At 42.7% G+C, this 21,837-nt stretch overlaps 1 protein-coding gene across 11 annotated transcripts; it reads left to right on the top strand.

Moving 5' to 3' along the window:
* Positions 1-352: 352 nt before the first annotated feature.
* Positions 353-21,837, top strand: nfyc (nuclear transcription factor Y, gamma). 11 transcript variants are annotated; one of them, XM_068575685.1, is made up of 12 exons: positions 353-443; positions 11,204-11,313; positions 11,474-11,542; positions 12,859-12,972; positions 14,703-14,798; positions 15,740-15,916; positions 17,617-17,658; positions 18,847-18,915; positions 19,341-19,490; positions 19,828-19,932; positions 20,039-20,098; positions 20,564-21,837. In XM_068575685.1, exons 2-12 carry the CDS (start codon positions 11,215-11,217, stop codon positions 20,681-20,683), a joined length of 1,101 nt encoding a protein of 366 aa, XP_068431786.1. In that variant the 5' UTR covers positions 353-443; positions 11,204-11,214; the 3' UTR covers positions 20,684-21,837. The 11 variants fall into 11 exon arrangements, with proteins under 11 accessions (XP_068431786.1, XP_068431781.1, XP_068431789.1 ...); XM_068575680.1 differs by having other exon boundaries at positions 11,471-11,542; XM_068575686.1 differs by having other exon boundaries at positions 360-443; positions 11,207-11,313.

Genomic DNA, 21,837 nt, shown 5'->3' with positions numbered 1-21,837 from the left:
AATAAAATCTTAAAAATAATTAGGTAAATCAGTCGAAGTAGTTCTACTTGTTGCTTGCAGCAGTGCCATTCATATACTGCATTCAAATGTTTTATTCCATAATTGTTACATGTCAGAATGGTGTACTACTTGGACATTGGAGAAGAAATGGGAGTCATTGTATTTTTTTTTACTACCGGTAGTTCACTTATCTTTCAATTTCACTATTAATACTTTGGGACTTGATATATAAATCATTAAATTCACATTCCTTCAATACTGTATATAATATTCAATGAAGTGTGGTAGGTGACGCCATTACCAAGGAAACGTAACGTCTACGTCATCACGTTTGTGCATCCAACTATTTCCGGTTCGAGTTGCAGCCATCTTGTTTCCCCCTGCTAGCTAAATAAAATAAATAATACGCTGAGCCGGACTTCACTTCGAACCCGTAAAACAAAGTGAGTAAGAAATTAAAATTCGTTTTTGTGTAGGGCGTTTACAATGAAGGAGCCCGGTCGGTTGGGAGTTTGAACAATTACTTGGCTCCTTTTCATTTGCTGTTCTTGACCAATAGACGATTGTTTTGGAAGATGAACATAGGCGCCATTTCCCTCCCCGCTCTCTGAGGCGCTTATTGGTGGCCCGCTGAAGGGATCACGGGCGGTCAGGAAACTGATGTCTCGTGTCCGCCATGTTGGCTCTTGTTTACGTTGATGTTAGATGGACTGGCCATTTCAACTGGAGCCCGAATGGCGTCAGTTGCAGAACGAACTTAGCCCTAAAAACCTTGATTGGTGGAATCTAGTCCGAGGTTTGATTGGTCTGAAGGACACATCCAAACGTTGCCTTTATTGGTTAGACTGCTTCTTCCTAGCTTTGGAAAGCCGTGCAAACTTTCACTAGATGGCCGGACTCGTTGTCCAGCGGCTATAAATACACGTTACGGTTGGTCACCTATGCTGTACAACAATCACAAGTGTGCATCTCCAACTAGCTAACATAAACTTCACTCGCGTTAGCATGAAGTCTCACAGTGTCTGGCGTTATCATACCATTAGCTACTAGTACTAAACGTGTGTCAAATGCTGCTGTCCTGGTGTTTTAGCAGCCGATATGTCACAGTTTAGCACGACAGTGCATGCTAGTTTATTTGATCGACCTTTTTGTCTTATGGATAATTAAATCTTCTGTTTGCTAACATCGGATGTGCCATTGGTTAATGTATCCTGCTAGCCGCTTTGTTCCTGCTCACTGGCTAATGTATGCTGTAGCAACCCAGTTAAAGTGTAACATAAGAACGGCGAAGGCGTTAAAGAGCAACGCTGCCCTACTGCCAGTGTAAATGCATCATGAAATCTAGATGCAAAGCCCAAGCAACGTTCCTGTTCTTGAAGAACATTCATTTATGTATCATTTTAAAAATTAAATATGCCTAAATATTTAAAGAAGTTTAAAATCAAGCCATCATTAATGAATGAACAAAATCACCCAACATGATGCTGCACTTTCTTTTTTTTTTTTAATTATCAATGATTAGCAATTCAATGCATTTCCCATAGATTGTTAGAAGTTGAGAGACAAATACTGTTTATGGTTTTGCAAACTTTGCTGTTGTTTATGCACGTTTAATATAGCAGTTACATTATATTTAAAATTAGCGGACGAGGGTTAGTCATACCTTGGGGGACTCAATCTGGGTTCGCCATGTGCGAGTCAGTCAGTTTACCATTTATTCATGGGTGTGTGTTTTTGCTGGTTTGCGGGTGAATGCGCTTAGCCTGTCTACCCTAAGGGAGCTGTGTGTTTATGAAACCCATAGTCTGGCTCATATATGTTTATCTCTAAACAGCATCAGAGAGAGCAAACATGTCTCCACTACGGGCAGCACAGGTCATGGGAAGGTCTCATTGGTACGGTGACCTTGCCAGGTGTTATTACTGAGGCATTTTGGTTAACCAGAATACATCTACATAAAGAACTGCTGAAGAGATTAATCTTTCTGCAGCTCTGCTCTAATCATTAACTGGATGGCTGGAGAACCTGCTCTAGTCCCCATGCTCCTTACAAAAATAGTAAAGGGAACATTTGGCTTTGTTTCTCTTGAGTCTCTGTCTTGTTCTCTCTCCACTTGTTCTGCCCCTCCCATCCTATAACAACTCTCCTCTCTGTCCTTCTCCATCCTTCCGGTTCCCCTCCCCCTCTAGGTTTTTCATTGATGGGGCAGGTTTGCTCTCTTTTTTTCTGTATCTTCAGCTTGTTGTGTTCCTACAGTCGGGATTTGCAGTATAATGCTTCAGGCCATACCTCTATCCTTTTGCTTATGTTTTCAGTTAAAGGCATACTTGCCCCCGTTTTATTACCGTCACACCTGCAATTGCTGTCACTTCTCAACACTTAATGTCTCAAGATTTGTATCTCAATAAGTAGGCATATTCAATGTGCAATTACTAATGCAGTCGATAGTTTATTAAACATAATGAGTTGGGCAAATGAGCAGCAATGTCACGCTTCGGCGCTCTAAGTAAAGGTTACGGTGTTAAAGAAACTATGCAGTGGTGAGTTAACAAGAAGGGCATTGTATGACATTGCTGATCTAGTTTTTTGATGACGTTTTAATTGTGGAAGTTGCTGTGAGCATAGTTTTTTGTTGGCAAGACATCAATTTCTTTGTTTTTCAGACTTGCACCCATATCTTACTTTTGTTTATCCACAAATAGGACAGGAATCAAATGCATAATTTTTCCCTCCACCATGGCTGCTCTCTCACAAGTCAGCTGATTCTTTATCATCTTGTACAAAGATTCAATGACCTTTCTTTTGCCATAATTAGTTTTAGTGTAAATCTGTTTGACACTATAATACGATTTTCATTGTAATAATTTTGTGGATGCAATATAACTAATTGTTACTGTGAGCCATGGGCATTTGTTGAATAAAGTCAATTAATTACATAATGACAAGTGCCTTTAACTGATACTTGTACAAATGATGGTGTTATGACCTGAATGTACAATGAATCTCATTGCAGGTTGGCTGGTTATAGGCTAGATGATTGTGGTGTGGGACTGTGAGCCAGGATGAATGAGAAAGCAAGGACAAAGTGTGTGTGTGTGTGTGTGTGTGTGTGTGTGTGTGTGTGTGTGTGTGTGTGTGTGTGTGTGTGTGTGTGTGTGTGTGTGTGTGTGTGTGTGTGTGTGTGTGTATACCTGTGCACACGTATGAGACAGCGAGTCTGCCTAGTATGCTTTTGTACTTTAAATCATGTGGATGCAACATGCGGCATCCATTCTGGCACTTGATTTAGCCAGTGAGGGCCAGTGTGGCTGCTTGCATCACTGTGCTGTCAGCCTGTAGCAGCAGAGAGGAGGCGGGACATTTAGTTTGACATTGTAAATAAGCAGAGAGCAGTTGTCAGAGAGCAGCCCGTGGAACCTTTCTCATCCGTCCAGCAGCAGAAGAGGCAGGGACTGCTCGAGGACAAACAATGCAGAGGCAAGCCACCACTATCACACCTTCACTCGATCCCACAAGAGCTTTCCACAACTTTATATAATATTTCCCCCCTATTCTCTTCTCTATTCTCTCTTCCTCTTTTCTTTTCCCTGACCCCTATCCTGCAGCTCAAGGTAACTTAGAGCAGGAAGTTGGCTGTCGGTAAAAGGGGGCTGAGCGGATAAAAGGGGAGGAGTAGGGGACGTGTCAGAGCTGATTGATGTGTGCAGCCTCCAATGGCACAAGTGGGTCTTGTCTTCTCATTGGTTGCAAGTGTGAGAGGGAGGCGGGAGCTGGGTTTGAGGCGGGATTTGAGTATCATGTAGCATGCTAGATTGATTACTCTTGAATGTTAAAGGGGAAGGAGGCAAGAGATTTTTGTCTGAGAGTCAGGAGTGCCGCTGTACTGTTTGCCTGCTGTTGCGTTGTTGCCTGCTGCTGTGCTGGCTTTCTACTCCCTCTCGCCCTCTTCTCTGCACCGGGCCAGGGGTCAGCTCAAAGACAAATGCACAGGTCATGACTAGAGAGAGGGAGAGGGGTGAGAGAGTGCAAAGGAAAGAGAGAAGGTCAGCTAGTTGAGGGGACTTGGTCAGAAGAGCAACGGGGCAGACGGGGCTGCATGTTTAGGCAGGAGGAGGACGTTGGGGGGCTGCTGAAGGAAAAGGGGCAATGTGTAAAGGGAGAGTGGAAGAGAGAAGGGGGAGGGGTAGAAGAAGGGGGGCTTGCTCTTCTCTGTCCAGGCTGAGAGCCTTTTTTAGAGCCGTCCAGTGAAGCCAGAGTGCCTTTTGTCTGTTGATACGATCAGGGGACTGGAGGAGGTGAAGGAGCTTGAAGAGAGTTTTTCTGTCAACCTCTGTGCCTCTTCTTCCTGCTGCTGCTGTTTATCTCAAGGAGACTTGGACAGGGCTATCTGTTTCCCTATACTCTGCTCCAGCACGGCAGACCATTCAACATGAAGGGCACAGTGGTAAGTCTGACTGCTGACAACACACAGAGCAAGAGAAGACCTATCAAGTTGGTTAGGCTTTGAGTTTCTGAAAAAAATTGTTCACATCAGTTCACTTTCTGATGTCTCTCTCTTCATCATGCTCTGCAGTGATGAGTGTGTCTGTCCTTTTCAGCCATCCTCAATCCCCCTCCCTTTCCTGTCCTGTAGTACTCTCCTTGGAAGATTGGAGTTGTGTGTGTGTGTGTGTGTGTGTGTGTGTGTGTGTAAATGTGTCTCTCTCATCTATGTCCTTCAGTTGTCACTTCAGTAAAGCAGTGATGCCTTTAACAGTCGTAAAAAAAGAAAGAAACTATGATTATTGTTCAAGTTGTACGTTTCTTGTATTTTTTAATTCTGAAGGTAAAAAGTGGAGTCTAATGGCATTTGGCGGTCACTAGTTTTGACTTTTTAACCCCGCACATTCGCGTCAACCCACTGTTAACAAGTGCATATAAGCACATTGCTGCCAGACTCTCTGTTTAGATGTCCTTCACTGTCTTGGTGGGGTTGATGTCCTGGGGGCCTGTGGCTGCAGTGCTCACGGTGCTGGTCCGGACTCTGTCCCCCCCCCCCCCCCCCCCTCGACGTCCTTGTTTACACGCCAGCGCCAGACAGTGACGCAGAGCAAGGAGCCAAAGATGGCATCCCCGTTGAAAGGAGAGGTTGTGTATGGTGAATCCTGTGAGCATATCTCTGTTGGTGTCGCGGATCCCCAGGGGTGGAGGTGCAGCTGGTTGCAGTGACCTCAGGACCCCCCAGGCCCTTGCCCCAACAGTGCCAGATGCCCAGATGGGACAGACTGTCAGTCTGTCAGCTTCATGGACAGAGGAGGCTAATCGTTTGATCTGATTTCTTCTGATGGAATCTTTGGAGGGTGCCTCTTCCCTCGCTTGCTGCTGTGACAGGATTTGTCTCCACTCACTTTCTCCCTAATTGAAAGTTTCCATTGGTGCCTTTGAACAAAAACAAATTCCCAATGGGGAAAGACAGAGATAGAGAAAGATTGAGAGAACGAGAGACTAAAAATAACTCTTAAGTTGAAACCATTGCTGCCAAATCCCAGGGTTGGCTGCTGTCTGCATGAGATTTGAATATTTGTGCCCCATTCCGTATCATATGCACACCAGGGAAGGGAAAAAGTTGATGAAACATGCAAACCCCTTCGACAATGCTAGGCCTTTCAGTTTATCACTAAAGTGACCACTACCGCCACGCATTCACTCTTTTGCCCTTGCTGCCTTTGGTTTTTACATGTGTACACTGTCACTAAAGTCAGTGTAAGCAGCTAGGGGGAGTCAGCTGTGTTCCAGCGTGTACTATGCAGGTAGCTTTAGCCCTGCCTACTTTTATGCCAGAGACTGGGCCTAGCGTTGGATGAAGGTCACAGGAATGTGAGATTGGCTCCCGCAGTCTCTCTGTCAGCAATGACGAGGAAACATGTCGAGGGAGATGAGAGGAAGCAAAACCTAAAGGGAGATACCGAACATAACTAATATGTACAGTATGTGTTGTTTTTATTAAGCTTCTTGGAAAGTACATTGCCCGAACCACTGGGGTCACTTAAGTGCTGCAGTGAAAGTTGAAAAGCCTGTCCGTTTCTATCCTCCCCCTCTCCCTCCCCTTCTCTCTTTCATCTCTCTCCCTCTCCCTCCTCCCTCTCTGGTTTCTCTCTCTCCTCTGTTGAATGACCTTGGGAGATCAGTGACTAGCACTTCCTGGAGTTGGCTTGAAGCAGAACCAAGGGCAAAGTTTGCAAGGCTGTTTGGTTGGCTGGTTCTGTCGGGCCATGCCAAAGGGATGTTGCATTGCAGGTCACAGCGAGCACATCCACCATTATAACCCTGTCTGTTCTTTTTTAATCACAAAGCATTTGCTCCAACATCTGTGAAAATGTTACGCATGTGTGCGTGTAGTTAATCTGTAATTCCTGGCCCGGGAACTTCTTGTTTTTTTTGTTTGTTTTGCCTGAGTAGATCATTTACCCTGCATGCTGTAACCGTGCCAGTTTGTTTCTTTCATCAAGATGAATGCTGTAATAGTCCAGGATGTGTAACCCCTTTGATTTATGGCCGCCATTTATGTTTGTCAGTATGACATATGTCTCCGAGGCTGTATTTATTTCATCTATTTACGAATAGTAAATCAGAATAAAACTGACATACTGAATGCTAAACATTAGGTTGAGAGTCTCAAGTGGTCCAACGATATGTCCTGGTTTATGGTAACATACGTTATGTAACTCTCTGCTTGGTCCACTTAGCATACTTAAACCTTTAGTGACCTTCCTGAAAGAACTGCCAATTCTGCTTCATTGACAGTTTCACGCATGTGGAACATTGACCTCTTGCTAGACATGTTAGTGTAGCTTGTCCAATAGCTGTCACTATGCTACACGAAAACATGTATTTTTTTAATTGGTGTATTTCATCAGTTATAGTGTTCATGTGAGAGATAAGACAACCCATGTGGTTATATGTTTGCTCTTTGTCCAGTCTGATGTTTAGACCGTGAACAACCTTGAAGAGTAACAATGTGTAAGGTCACAATGAAAAAATAAATCCTTTCTCTTTTTGGCCCCTCCTGTTTGTGGTCTCCTTCCCGCCTTCAGTCTTTTTGCAACACAATGCATCTTAATTTGTCTTTGTGTATATACCAACAGCCATATTTAATTAAGAGAAAAGTGTGTTGCGACAAAATCTAACTATTTTTTATTATGAACTATCTACTATTACCTGAACTATACTCACAAGTAGATTAATAAACATCAAATAAAGTAAATGTCTTAACAAAATTTAGCTGAGAGATTAACTTCCTCTGTGGCTAGGTTAAAAAAAATCCACACTAAATTCAGATTAAACACTTAATTTACACATTAATATGCTCCTTTATTTCTGTGTGGGTCACATCCTCCTCTCAGTGTACATCTGCTTCAATGTGAAGTGTCAACTGTGCTTCCAGTAAAGATCTGAGATAAGATGAGTTGTTCTTCAGCACAATGACAATGTGATACTGAAACGCCTCGGGGAAAAGTTCACTACTTTTCCTCAAATAGGCTTCAGTTTGTCCTAAACTGCCTTACCTCATTACCGATCAACCACACTGCAAAATTAACCTAAATTCACACCAACCGCCAGGTCATTATAAGGGCAATTAACTGCAGAACGTTTCACCTTAATCATAGACCAATTAATTAGCTCAACTGCACTGTCTCTCTTTTACAACAATGTCAATGTCTGAGTGTGACACTGCAAACTTTTGCCCTTTGTGTTCTATTTTATAATCTAAAAGAGCTAATGGAATAGGCATAAAGCTAAGTGATGCAGCTGTCTTTTGGTCTTCTGCCGACACTGCTATCAGGTTTATTTGGACAATAATTTGAAGTCTTTTGTAAAGTGGCGTGATGTCAGAGTTGGAGCGAGTCGCTGATGCTGCTGTGAGTGGCCACTTGATGTGACGTGCCAGTTAGTGAGAGAGGGAGGGAGGGAAGGAAGGATGAGATGGAGAGATGCAGGACTGGGCTGGCAGAAGAACATTAGCGCTGATTCAGCTGCAGCAAGCGGAGCAGCATTGACTTTCTCAGAAGTTGAAAGAAGGGGAATCAGGTGAGAATAAGTAAGACAGAACCCCGCACCCACGAGTGACGGAGAGAGATGGGAAGTACTGGAGAAGAGAGGAAGGAGGAAGAGCAAGTTGCTGTGTTGTCAACAAAGTACAGACATCACGTTTGTACACACACACACAGCAGGGTTGGTGGGAAACCTAACACCGGCATCTCTGTGTCTCAATGACCTGATGAAGGACAACAGAGCCGCAGGGAAGAGAAGAGGAGTGATGCACAATGTACACTGATATAGCGTACAGTGGCAGCTTTGAAAACACAGCAGAGATGCTTGTCAGGTTCATTACAACAAAATGATAAACAATATTTTTCAGATCGCCACGTCACAGTATAAAACGTTCGTTACACTTGTACCTACACTGCTGACCATGAGTATGGAGTGGATTGAGCTTAAAAGCTTTAACAAATTCTTAAGTACAGATTTCCATTTAAGGAATACTTCAAAGCTTACTATGGATTAGAGACCTGATATCAAGAAGCAAAAAGTACAGATCGAATAATCAGTCTTGACACTGGTTGACTGCAGCTGGCTGCATCAACCTCTAGACCTTTCACAACTTTTATAACGTTGACATTTATTAGCTTTCGCTGAGTTTCAAATTGATTTTTTGTGTGGGGTGGATAGGCCCACTCAGCTTGTTTGTTTGACTTGACTGGACCCAGACCATAGAAGGTGTTGCAGAAGTCAGCAAAAGACATCTTGATCTGCACTTGTGTCAGACATTAGTGAGATCCCATGCAAACTTTCCATTGATACCAAACCCTGGGAAATGCATTGGTGTACTTGCTAGCTGTAGGAGCAACCGTAAGGCATGTTGATGCTAGCCCTTCTCGTCATACGCACATTGTTGTTCTGTTTCCTTTCCCCCCATCTCACGCGGCAGCCTGCCTCTTGTCACACTTGCGTTCTCTTTCTTTTCTCACATTGACTTCCTCTCAGCCCCCTCTTCCTCCTCCTGCTGCTGTGGTTAGTGCATGGCTGTGTATTTAGATTGAAGGTCACAGGGTCAGAGAGAGGGGGTTGGGCTGTATGTGCCTCTCAACAAGTGTTGAGGCAGGAGTTTAAGAGAGGTGTGTGTGTTTTTTTCAACTGAATCATTTGCTATTTTAGCTTCTCTACCCTCATCTGTTTCCTCTCAGCGACAGTGTTGATACCATGACAATTAGCCTGATTGTTGTCTGTAATGCTGTTGTTACATTCCTAATTATTATTTCTTATCAGGCTACCAGTTGGAGAGGACCACACAAGCTGGCAGGCAGTAGTACACAAACAGATACACAAGGTTGTCTTGTTCAAACTTATCACAGGATCATGTGCTGATGCTGGTGCTCCAATGCTTTTTGGCTGGATAAGCTACTTTTTTATTCACTCTGTATGCATGGTCATGGTGCTGGAGAGTACACTGAGGCCTTGAACGAGCTGGCAAAGGTCAGTTTACCCGTCAGGCAGAAGAGGAAAAAAACTACAAATCCCATCAGTCATTCCTGTCGCGTGGAATGCTGGGATTGTTCTAGTGACTGCAGGATTGCAATCAACCTTGAAATGCTACTGGACACTGGAGCATCAGACAGAGAAGGGGAGACATTGTCAAGGTCAATCACTAGGCTGGCATACCATAGCTACAAGCTGCCTGATTGATTTATATAAAGCCACCCCCTGCTGCCATTCTGTCTCATTGATTTAGGCTACTCTGTCGAAAATTGAACGACAGAACAGGATGCAGCAGTACTTCTTATAGTATTCAGTAACTCCCACAGCTTCCATCTTTTCTATTAGGACTCAAATATGGATCCTGGATTAGGGATTGTTCGGGGTAAAATATTCATAACTGCATTTAAATGGTATGTATAAAGTAACTGGCGTGAACCCAGAGTCGAAACAATGTCACACAACACCACTGTAACAGTGAAGACACTAGATGGAGTGCTTGAAAGGGTGTCTTTAGTTTTGTATTGGTCTGTCAGCTCGGACAGAGCTGCAGCCATTCATGGTTGTTGGCCCAGAGTGAGAAAAGAAAGAGAAGATAAAGAGGTGACCCCCCTTCTCCGAACACTCTTTTTCTTTGTTCTGTCATGTCTCCCTCTTTCTGTCTTGTTTGACCCACATAGCTAGTTTGCACAGCAGTCTGACTGTGGGCTTGTTTCTCTCTTACCTCCCCCTGTTAAAGCCTCTGGCACTTTGTCTTAGCGCTGGATTAATGCTAAACTGGACAAGGCACTACCCCTCTCTCAGCAATACAAAACACACCCTGTCTCTCTTGAGTAGCTCCACACACTCATCTCTTGTTCGGCCCCCGTGTTTCTTTTTCTCTCTCCCTTCTGGCAAATCTTTTTATTGAGGTTGAGGGAAAGGGGAGAAAGTGAAGGAGTGCGATCCAGACACTTCAACCTCTGCGTGTTCAGACAGGCAGGCCAATATTCCCCCAGCAGATTCCTGGCATGCCATAGTAACCTGCTGGATCCTCTTTCAAACCGTCAGACCCCTTTTTGAAGCACTGGCTTTTATGTCAACATTCATGTGTGTAGCCGTTGGTTTATTTCACGTTATAGCTCTTGGTTTGTTTGTGTCTTTTTGTGTCTGTGTTTGTTCACAATGTGCATCGATCACAAAACTGGAATGCAGTTGTTGTCAGGAGACTGTTTCTCTACAACAAAAACACACATTTGTCTTCTTGATGTGTGGCTTCAGCATTGTCCTCAGGGAATGAATTGGGGGGGGGGGGGTCATCAGCAGTGCTGGACTTGCACATGAAGTGCTTGTGTTTTCAGAGGAGCTGCAGCTTTGTGCCCAAGGTGGGCCATTCATAATCAGGGAGTGTGTAGCTAGCCTGGTGGTGTGTTGTTGGGCATGTCAACATCTCACAAGGACAAGAATAGAAGCCTGTTGGCGCTCTATTTTAGATTTCACTGTATTATAATGATAGGCCCTGATAGGATGTGTGGTTCTGACACACAAGAAGAGCGCAGCACAGGCCTGGCTTGGACTGACACTGTATTTTGCGTCCTGGTGCCCTGACTGAATGACCCGTCTTCAATGTCTGCATTATCACAATATGTCTTTGAGTTTTATAATAATGAACTTTTTGCTCGCGCCTCTCTCCTGTCATTCTTTGATAAAGCAGATTAGAGGATGTCTGCGGATGCATTTGGAGCCGGGGGGAGCGATGCCCAGCAAACCCTGCAGTCCTTCTGGCCTCGTGTCATGGAGGAGATCAGGAACCTGACTGTGGTACGCTACTCAGTGAAACACACAGACACACATATCAGCCAAAGTAATACTAAGAATCAGTGGTTTCTTTCAAATATACACACATGCAAATAGTAAAGCACAACTTCGTTGTGCTTTACTCTGTGTATCTAACTGACCACCCATGCATTGGTTTCAGAAGGATTTCCGTGTGCAAGAGTTACCTCTGGCTCGAATCAAAAAAATCATGAAGCTGGATGAGGATGTCAAGGTAAGAAGACCATTATACCACCAATTTACCTTTTTGAGAAATTAACTTATTGTAAGAGCATTTGACACTTTTGTGAATCCTGAATAGTTTTTTTTATCATAATATTTCCATGTTATGGTTACAATTGATGAAGCCTTCATTCATATTTAGCACACTGGTCATGTTGAAGTTCTTAGAGCGGTGTTTATAAGGAAAAAATATGCAATTCATAGCTTGAGCCAGTTCTTTTGAAATATATATTTTACTTCCATTGACAAAAGTTTGATTATTTGAGTGGTTAATGGTCACTAATGTGGTGCCTGTCAAATTCTTGGTTTGGGGTCTGACCACTGTGCCTGTATTCAAAAGGCGTAGCTGCTTTTACTTTTACTCCAATTTGCAGAGACTTTAGCAATTAGTTGGCTTTTTAAAACATTCCACAAGTTGTGGTTTATTTTTGCACTGCAATAAGGTCAAAATAATCTGAATGTAATTGGGCTTATCATAACAGATATCAATCACTTAAAGTTGAACTTAATACTAATAGTAATCGCTCAGATCAAGTAATGATGTACTGTAGTTTCAGGGCCATACGCCACATCCACTCATCTCCCAACGTTTGTCAGTTGCATTGAACTCCACATTTAATGCACAAGGAGTGATTATTTTACCCCCATTACACCAGATTATCATTCGGGACTGTTCCTAGTCTCTAAAGAGAGAGCCTGTGCTTGAATGTGACGCGTCACCAGCACTATCCTGTTAGTTAAGCTGTAGCTTGAAATGGTAAAGAGATCAGGAGATCAGTAACATATCTGGAGACAGGAGCCGTCTGTCAGCTCTGACACAGCAGCTTTCACTGCATGTGTACATGTGAGTGGTGCGGTACTATTAGAGTACATTTAGTACATTTAGGCTTCACATCTGTGTCCATGTACTTAACACATTACCGCATGGCTTAGCCTGAGAGTTCAATGCTACTCTATGAAAAAGTGGAGTGAGAAGCTAAGCAATTTGTTACCTGAGGCTTGCCTTTTACAGCTGACGAGGCGTTGTTGGGAACAAACAAAGGTTTGAAGGTAATTTACTGCTGTTGTGAAAATAAAAGTGGTTTTGTGAATAATACTGACAAAATATATCTGTTTGAGTAATGTTTTGACTGACACATTGGCTCTAAACCGATTATTATCTCGACATATTAATCAAACACTTGTGAAATGTGAAGCAGCCATTTGTCCCTTAGCTCCTGAGTGATTCATGTTATAGCTGCGATGTGATTCATGTTAAATATTCTGTGGGTGTATTCAAACAGGTGTAACTTCATCTCTTCTGTACAGATGATCAGTGCAGAGGCGCCGGTCCTGTTTGCCAAGGCCGCTCAGATCTTCATCACAGAGCTCACCCTCAGAGCGTGGATCCACACCGAGGACAATAAGAGACGCACGCTACAGGTCAGATACGCTTGGATGCATATGAACCCTGTATGACACTCGTTTCACCTTTTTATCAGATTATGCTTCAGTTAAGGAAGTACGCAAACGGCCTGTCACCCTGTGTCCTCTTCCTCCTTTGTGTTTTTACCCTCTTTCCGCCATATGTGTCATCTATTGTATTAATTACATAATCTCTGTCATCCTTTCGTACATTTGGTTGACTCCTCTCCCACACCTCTTGCATCATGTGGGTGTCTCTTCGGTTTGTTGCTTTCTATTCACTGGCTGCACATGTCTGTGTGCGTATACAAGAAGAGGCCCCATACCAGCATCCCCTTGAGGAGTCGTCCTCTGTTTAGTTCTTTCTCCCTCCACTGACTTTCAAAGGAAAGCTAGGCGGGTGGCGTGACCCACTTTTCCCTGCGGTGCCATTTTGCCTGCTCTGCTGTCCCAAAGTTGAATAAGATGGACTCTGGAATGATGTGAGGGAGAAACGTGGCGCAGATAACTTGAGAACGCTGATGGGAACATTTAGGAAAATCAAGACAAGAGTCTCACCTGGATGTGAAGAGGGAAGAACGCTGGAGCAGAACATGAAAGCTCTTAAGTCTACTTTATCCATTCACATACTTCTGAGAGATTAACAGCCCATGGTTATATGTGTGTGTATGCCAACGCAGGTAGAAAAAGGGACCGGAAAAAAAAGACTATGTAATCGCCCTCATCGTAGTTGGTCTGGTAGGAGTCTTAAACTGAAGACCTACTTTGGAAGTGTGTTCACTTTGCTGTTGTCTTGGCTCAACTTTGTCTCAGAGTCCTTCTTTGTAGCATGAAACTCTCAGGTGTAAGAACTCTACACGGCATGCTTTAAATAGAAACCTCATTTACTGTGCAGGTTTACATGTTAATTACATCTTACCCCGCAGATGACGCTTTAGCTTCGTGTGACTGGTGAACCTTGTAGATGTGTGATTTTCTTTTCCTTAAATGAGGAAAACGGCATCGTCCATTGCCATGTTTAAACACACGCAGAGCCCTAGTCCTGTTGTTAAGAGGGCCGTCAATTGAGGACACCATAGCAACGCTCATCAATAGAACAAGTGTAGATGTGACCTGGTGTTACCAGATATTAATCAAGCCGCTAAAAATAGCCTCTAGTGAAGGGAGGGCCACAATGGGGGGTCCCGACAGCCAATATCCTGTGGAAAATTCCACAGAGACGGCACACTGCTGCTGTTATAGGAAAGCGTATAGCTGCAGAGCCGCAGCTTACGAAGGTGGGGAAGCATCATTCCTGTTCATTTCCACCCATCACACATACCCACGTTCATGATTGTGGTAATAGGGTGACTGTTCTCTATCAATTAATTTACCTTTGCTGACTGTTGGTTAAAAAACTACTTTGAACAACAAATCCTCACACACGAGAAGTTTAAACAAGCGGTTATTTGGCATTTTTACATGAAAGTGACAAATAATTAAATGATTCATCTAAATAGTTAGAAGTTAATTTAGCTCTAAATGTATCCCTTTGCCTTTGAGCTCAGGTATCAAAGCTAATACCTGTTGGAGCTAATAAACTACTGGAAACTTCATTTCAATTCTACAGCAGCCTCTTGTGTGGCTATTTTGGGGGAGTTGACCTCAGGCCTTGAGGCATGTTTATATATAGCTTGCTGCATATATTGAATTTGCATAATTTAAGTTTGACCTCGCCACTTGACCCTCTGTGTCTGTTATGCTTTCAGAGGAACGACATTGCCATGGCGATAACAAAGTTTGACCAGTTCGACTTCCTGATTGACATTGTGCCCCGGGACGACCTGAAGCCACCAAAACGACAGGTACGAAATCACACACTGCACAGTGACGGAGCAAATGGCAGAGGTCTCTAGAGCTAGTCAGAGTTTTAAAGTTAGCGCAGGAGAACAAGGGTCTTCGTCTCAGGTGCTTTTCCATTGTTGGCAACTTGGAGGTGCTGTAAACATCCTTGACTGGAAGCTGGGGTTTGGACAGCGAGGGCTTTCAGTCGGATGTTTGCAGCATCTTATTGCCTCTGACAGCCAACCGTAACTTCAGCGACGGCACTAGTTTGTACAACTGGTAACAGAAAAGCACGACTTCATTAAGCATTTGATTATATCCGCCACCCGAGGGACCAATTTAATCAAGATCAAATCAAAGGCAATATCTTACAGCAAGAGTATAATGTACAGGATACAAATGTAGGGTACCAGCTGGAGAAGTGAGATATTTAAATTAGTCGTCAAGTAGACTGTCTCCAGGCATGTAAACATCCTACACTCTCAGCTGTGTTGTCATGGAGCTGGGAGAAGGGTGTTTACTCTTCTGGTGATGGAGGAACCTCATGAAGATGAAGCGCTGCTCATCAGTCAGTTATCGACATTGTTTGTGGGTGACCCAGGAAGAAGACTGAGAGAGTTCACATATATGCATCAGTAACTGTCAAAGTTGCTTTATCATTTCTCCTAAACCAATATTACAGTAGAGTCACAAATGATTGAAGCAATTTTTTGGTGTAATTTGTTCTGGCCGCTGCTTTCAGTCTATGGTATGGACCAGTGTGAAGCATGTAATGGATCTTACGTCCAGATTGCATTACTCTTCTCCAGCCCCATCAGTTATTTATCAGACCTCTAACATTACACCTGCAAAAATAATTCATGGAGATGTAATGGACTGATAGGCCTTCTTCTGTGTGTGTGTGTGTGTGTGTGTGTGTGTGTGTGGTGTGTGTGTGTGCGTGTGCGTGTTTCATCATCAGGAGGAGATGCGTCAGTCAGTGGCTCCAGCAGAGCCTGTGCAGTACTACTTCACTTTGGCCCAGCAGCCTGGAGCTGTGCAGGTGCAGGGCACACAACAGATTCAGCAGGCCGGCGCACAAACAGCCACGACCATCCAGCCGGGACAGATCATCATCGCTCAGCCACAGCAAGGACAGGTAGTATTAACACATTGTTTAGAGAGCTTATATAACGGGGTTCGCCACTAAATACACACACAGAGATTTAAATAAGTAACCACAGCTGTACAACAGAATTGTATGCAATAATAATGGCGATGTGGAGAAGCACACTGACTACAGCTGACAGGCTTAACTGCTCCTACAGAAACAGAAAATACCAGTTAATGAAGCGTTCACTGAACTTTAAGAAAGTGCTTGTGTGTGTTTTTCTGTGGATGTGCAACACATGAAGGATTACGTAGCAAATTCTAAAATCCACCTTTTCTTAGAAATCATGCTGCAAAAGGCTTGTCTCTCAAGTCGTCACACCTGGCTTTATTGATATTAGCCTTAGCTCACATTCGGTCGGTGACCAGCCCCACCAGCAGGAATATCTGAACCTCAGAACACACCCAGGCCACATAACTCCAGCACCCTTCCTCTGAAACCCTGCAGAGAAAACATTTGATCCGAACAGCTATTTACTGCTATGAATTACAATGAAAATCAAATGAAATGTTTCTAAATGTTCTCTTAACTGATGGATTTGAAATTTGTGCATTTCTGTTCCTTGTCTATTTTTGCAACAACATAGCCGAACTACACACACATCATACGTACAGTGTGAATCATTGTTGACTTACCAAAATCATAGTTTTGCTTTTAAAAGTAAAGCAAAGATCAAATATCTTATAAACTATCAAAAATAACTGTAAGGCAATCATTAACAGTTTTTTTCTTCGTATTTCTCATCCTAACTAGTGCTATTTGCATTGGCTACAGAGAAATGAGCAAAAAGAAACAAAAACTGGGAATCAATAGATGTTTCTTATGACGGCCTCATAGGTCCATTGTATGTTAAAACATTACACAGCTGGGCGAGCAGGTTAATATTCTGAAAACAAAATCTGAATTTACGAGAAAAAGCTTGGTTATTCTCTGACGTTTCAGTGGTTAATTTACGAGGAAAAAAAAGCACAAATACATATGAAAATAACTTAATCATTCACTGAGACTATAAACTCGCAAGTTTACAAGAAGACAACTTTTCCAAGGAGCCACACCTTTTAATTTTGCAAGGTTGGATCAACCTCATCACATCACAGACGCCACTATTAAACACTGCAGTCATTTGAAATTAGTTGAATTAAAGAACATGAACGAAAACTTCTATGGATCTGGACCTTCACCTTGCCCAATGGTTGGAGAGGAAATTGGAAAAATATATCTTCAGGATTTATCTAATAACCCATCATCAACATAAAAGGTCTAACATGAGGATAAAGTACAAAGCATAACAATCTCAATATTATGTTTATAAAAGAACTTCGCTCCGAGTCCATCTTTACCTTAAGAACACTACGTTGGGTGCTACAAAATATCAACGTGGTTTACATGATTTTTCTTGCAAATTTATGACTTTATAATTTTAGATAATCAAGTTTTTTTTCTTTCTCGTAATTTAACAACTTCAATCCTGGGAATTCTGAGTGTTTTCTCTGAATATTATCACCTTTCCCACGACTCTACAGTTTGGTTTCATCTTCAATGGCTCTAAAACGCCCTTGTACTTTCTAAATTGTCCCTCACATACAGAAACACACAGTTTCCTCTCACACACATGCACATGAGTATTGGGGAGAGTGTGTGTCCACCTCTGGATCCCATTTTCTCATCCTATTCTGTCGGGCCATCAGATGCTGCAAGGTGCCACCATGCAGCAGTTACAGCAATTGCAGGTGCAGTCACAGGGCAAACCAATCACACCCATTGTCAACAGTCAGTAAGATGATGAACATGCATATCTGGGGACAACTTTCAATTGTCTCTCTGTCTAATTACCGTACTCCTACTTTTGCTGCTGCGCGCTTTCTCTCTCTCCCTCTTTCTCTCCCTCTCTCTCCAGCTTGGTCTCTGCATGTCATGTAGCCGTGCTTCTGGGCTGCTGTGCTGCTTTATGCTGCTTCAGCAGACTGCCTTTAGCTGTCCTTTAGCTGAGCGGTCATGCTCGTTTAGACCTGGCCTGATTCACTGCTACTGCTGCAGTCCCCGCTGAGAGCAGGGAGGTCACAGTTTGACACTCACCTTACGTAGACTCTGTTGTAGGCTATTTACAAGATAGCACTGTAAAGGTGGGCCTTAAGAGGAAATAAGTGAAAGTTGAAAATTTGACCCTCTCAAAAAGGTCTTTGGATTGTTGAAGTGCTTTTGACACTACATAAGCACTTCTGTCTTGAAACTTCATCTCAATGCCTCTGCCATTGCAACCTGCTTACCTTAAATTATTTCCCCCAGTTTTGTGTTTGTTGCGTAGGGTATATGTTTTGGTGCACCTATCCCTCTTGGCTGTTTTGACGAACACGTGTCAGCTGGTTGGATGGTCACTACCTTCCAGGCACATGCTATGTTTAGTACGACATATTTGGTCGATAGAGTAAAGTGTTTGCAGGAAATACTTGAAAAGCGAATAAGGAAAAGATGATGCACAGAGATTTATCGTTTCATACCCTATATTTATGCATCTCTGTCTGTTTGCAGAGCTTTCAATGTCACTTGTTGTTTAACTATTATCTAACTATACAATTATCTTATCTTAGGTCATCAACTCTCTCATACCAACTTATGAAAACACAATTGACTTTAGTTGCTGTAAAGTTCACTGTGATGTATATGCATTTTCTAAATCTGTCCAAACTCCCCCAGTATTTATTTAACCTGTTTCTGACTTTCACCTCAACTTCTTTATCATTCATAAGCATGTCATTATGTAATATGCCACTTGTATCTCAGTTTTTGCTGCTCTAACATTTAAGCGTTCAACATTCAACCTCCACACATGCTTTCAGCCACGTGTTAAGTTGTTGCAATTGCTGCTTTCTCACTCTGTCTTTCTCTCATTTTCTCATCCTATTCTGTCGGGCCATCAGATGCTACAAGGTGCGACCATGCAGCAGTTACAGCATGTGCAGGTGCAGTCACAGGGCACACCCATCACGGTAAACACACATGCATATTTGCATTTCTATGAACACACACACACAGACAGAGGCCACTACCTGTGTCGTAGCCCTCTAGGTGAAGCTCCATCCTGCTCAGGTGACTGAGGCCTGTAGGGGTGACCGCAGCATGAGATCAGGTGGCCTCTCCTAGATAGTGTGACAGACTGAGGACAAAGGGAGGTCTTGAAACCTGCGCTGTCACCTCGCATCTTTTGTGCCTTGTCTGATAATCTTTTACAGACTATTTAAAATGTAAGAATACACACGTTTTATGGTGCTGGTTAAAATCTTACTCCATGGAAGTTAGTGATTTTTTTGGTACTTTGTGTCAATCATAAACTACATGCCCGTAATGTGTTACTTCTGTCTCCTTCTCTTCGTGTCTTCTCTGCTTTCTCTCTCTCTTCTTTTCTCTCCATCAGAGTGCACCTGTGGCAATGCAGGTGGGTGACCAACAGGTACAAATCGTCCAGACAGCTGCCCAGGGCCAAGCCCAGACTCAAGGCCAAGGACAGACCATGCAGGTCATGCAGCAGATCATCACCAACACAGGAGAGATCCAGCAAATCCCGGTAAGAGATGAGGTTCAGCGGGAAAAAAGCAACGTGAATCAAGAGAGGAAGTAGTGATTGAGCAAAGAAGCTAAAACAGTGAATGAATTGGCTAAAATGGCTTTGTATTTGCTGCATGTTTGACATTGTAGTCCTGCGCAAATGTGGAGTTTAAGTGGATTATCAGTCTTTCACTTTTTGATGAGAATTACATTTTTCAAAATTAACAATTCATTCCAGAAAAGTGAATGATTCTCATTGCTGTTCTCCAGAGAAGTAAAATGGCTGTGACCTCTGGGTCTGAATGACCTTTACTCCAAACCAAACTTTGTCTCCCCCTTGTGTTGGTTTGGTGCAGGTGCAACTAAACACGGGCCAGCTTCAATACATCCGTCTCGCCCAGCCTGTGTCTGGAGCTCAAGTGGTGCAAGGACAGATCCAGACTCTCACCAACGCTCAGCAGGTGAACACATTAGCAAAAATAACAAACATTCATAAAACAAATTATGTAACTTCCAAGCGCTTACATTTTGTATTTGTTTCTTTAATTTAACTTGATTTGCTTTCAGCTCACACAGGCAGATGTACAGCAAGGACAGCAGCAATTCAACCAGTTTACTGATGGACAGGTAACTAATGCAATGAATGTGTTCAGTGTGTCAAAGCTGTTTCAATGAAAGGGACATTTTAAACTAAATGTTATTTCTGGCTTGTCAGCATTGTTAACATTTTAACTAGTGCACTTATTTAGCTCGAAACCAGCTGACATGTGCCTCTTGAATAAAATGTATTAAATGTAACTTTAAATTAAATCAGTTAAGCCACATTTAGATAAAAATGTATTTTTCGAGGCTGTAAGAAAGACAGCAATAACACTGAGTTACAGACGAATAACATCAGACAGACACTAAACATGTCAGAAGTCATAATTGGACAGAAATGTGTTAATTAAATCATGAATGAAAGCTGAAAACAGTCAGCCATTTTCCTTTAGAAACAACCTAAATAGCACATTGTAACAACCCTGTGTGAAGTCATTGCATTGAAATCCCACTGCACACAGACCGTGAGCCTCTCTTGTCTCTGTTTTACAGCAGTTGTATCAGATTCAGCAGGTGACGATGCCAGCAGGGCAGGAGCTGACCCAACCGATGTTCATTCAGTCCACCAACCAGACAGTTGACGCACAGGTCACGCAGGTCACCACCGAATGAGCCAGACAAGGAACCTTTTCTTCACACACACAACACGCATACCAGCCCATTCAAAGCCAAGAGATGCCGCCAACCTTGACAAAGGACGCTTGATAAACTTCAATTATAAGCACTGCTTATCTAGACGAGGGATCAGAAATCTCATAACTCTCTTTGTAATAAATGTAGTAAACTGGAAAAAAAAAAAACCACCAAGGGACATGGATTGGCTCTCGAAATTACACGTTAAGTTGCATCCACGCTTAGACACGATTGACGTTTTGTACTTCTGTCACCGACCATTTGTAGAGAGAATGTGCATCCACTGCCACAGTCCCTGACAGCAGTCTTAACAGACCGACTCAACTTTACTTCCATGTTGAAACTTCAAGATTTTTCAAACATATGAAAGGGTTTTATTCCTGGCGCAGAAATGAATTGGGAAAGTGTCCGTCTCTCTCTACATGACATGCTCCTGGTTTATCTGTGGCTGAAGGCAGCCATGAGATTATTCACCTGCTGAATCATACCCTGTTTATTGTTTTCCATGTCGTTGATGGATGAAATGAAGCCATATACCTCAGATATCACTTTTTAAAGAAATTCAATCTAAGGGATCTTGAGAAGAGGATATAAGTTTCAATGATTTCATGTAGTTTCTCTCAACATTGACGATGAAGCATGACTTTATGTTTTAAGGGACTTCAAACTGTATTGGTAAGCCGTGTGTGTGAGGCTCGTCTTTACTCTTCCATGTTGTATCTTTCATTCACTCTTCATCCCTCTGTCTTCAGAGCAGGGAAGCTCTTCTCTGCCTCTATGCAGCTTCACTCAATCCTCTCATCCCGGGTGTTTTTGAGTCTTGTGCCCCGGTTTAAGTCTCATGTACAAAACCGTCTGGAGCAACAAAAAAACCCAACCTTTTCATAAAACTCCCTTTTTTTCAATACAATTGTTTTTCTTTTGTTTTTTCGATGTTTGGCCTCATATCTTCCTGCTCATTTTTTTGTACAGTAATGATTATTGTCAATGTTCTTATTATTGTTGTTTTTGCATGTAGTTCAAACTGCCAGCATGACATGCAATAGATAGGTACAATTTTATTTTTGATGTTCCTTTTTGTAAACAAACTTTGTTTGTGAGAAAAAAAAAATAAAAAAACATAACTTGTCTAA

Source organism: Clinocottus analis, unplaced genomic scaffold (genome assembly GCF_023055335.1).
Source record: "Clinocottus analis isolate CAN_PGR_092001 unplaced genomic scaffold, fCliAna1.0.p SCAF_14, whole genome shotgun sequence".
NCBI lineage: Eukaryota > Metazoa > Chordata > Actinopteri > Perciformes > Cottidae > Clinocottus > Clinocottus analis.
This window is presented reverse-complemented; position numbering and strand designations above follow the sequence as displayed.

Excerpts from the sequence above, each read along its gene's own strand:
- nfyc (XM_068575680.1), top strand. The coding sequence starts at position 11,215 with ATGTCTGCGGATGCATTTGGAGCCGGGGGGAGCGATGCCCAGCAAACC. Across the intron at positions 11,543-12,858 it reads AGCTGGATGAGGATGTCAAG|ATGATCAGTGCAGAGGCGCC; the intron begins GTAAGAAGACCA and ends TCTTCTGTACAG. Across the intron at positions 20,099-20,563 it reads ACCAGTTTACTGATGGACAG|CAGTTGTATCAGATTCAGCA; the intron begins GTAACTAATGCA and ends TCTGTTTTACAG.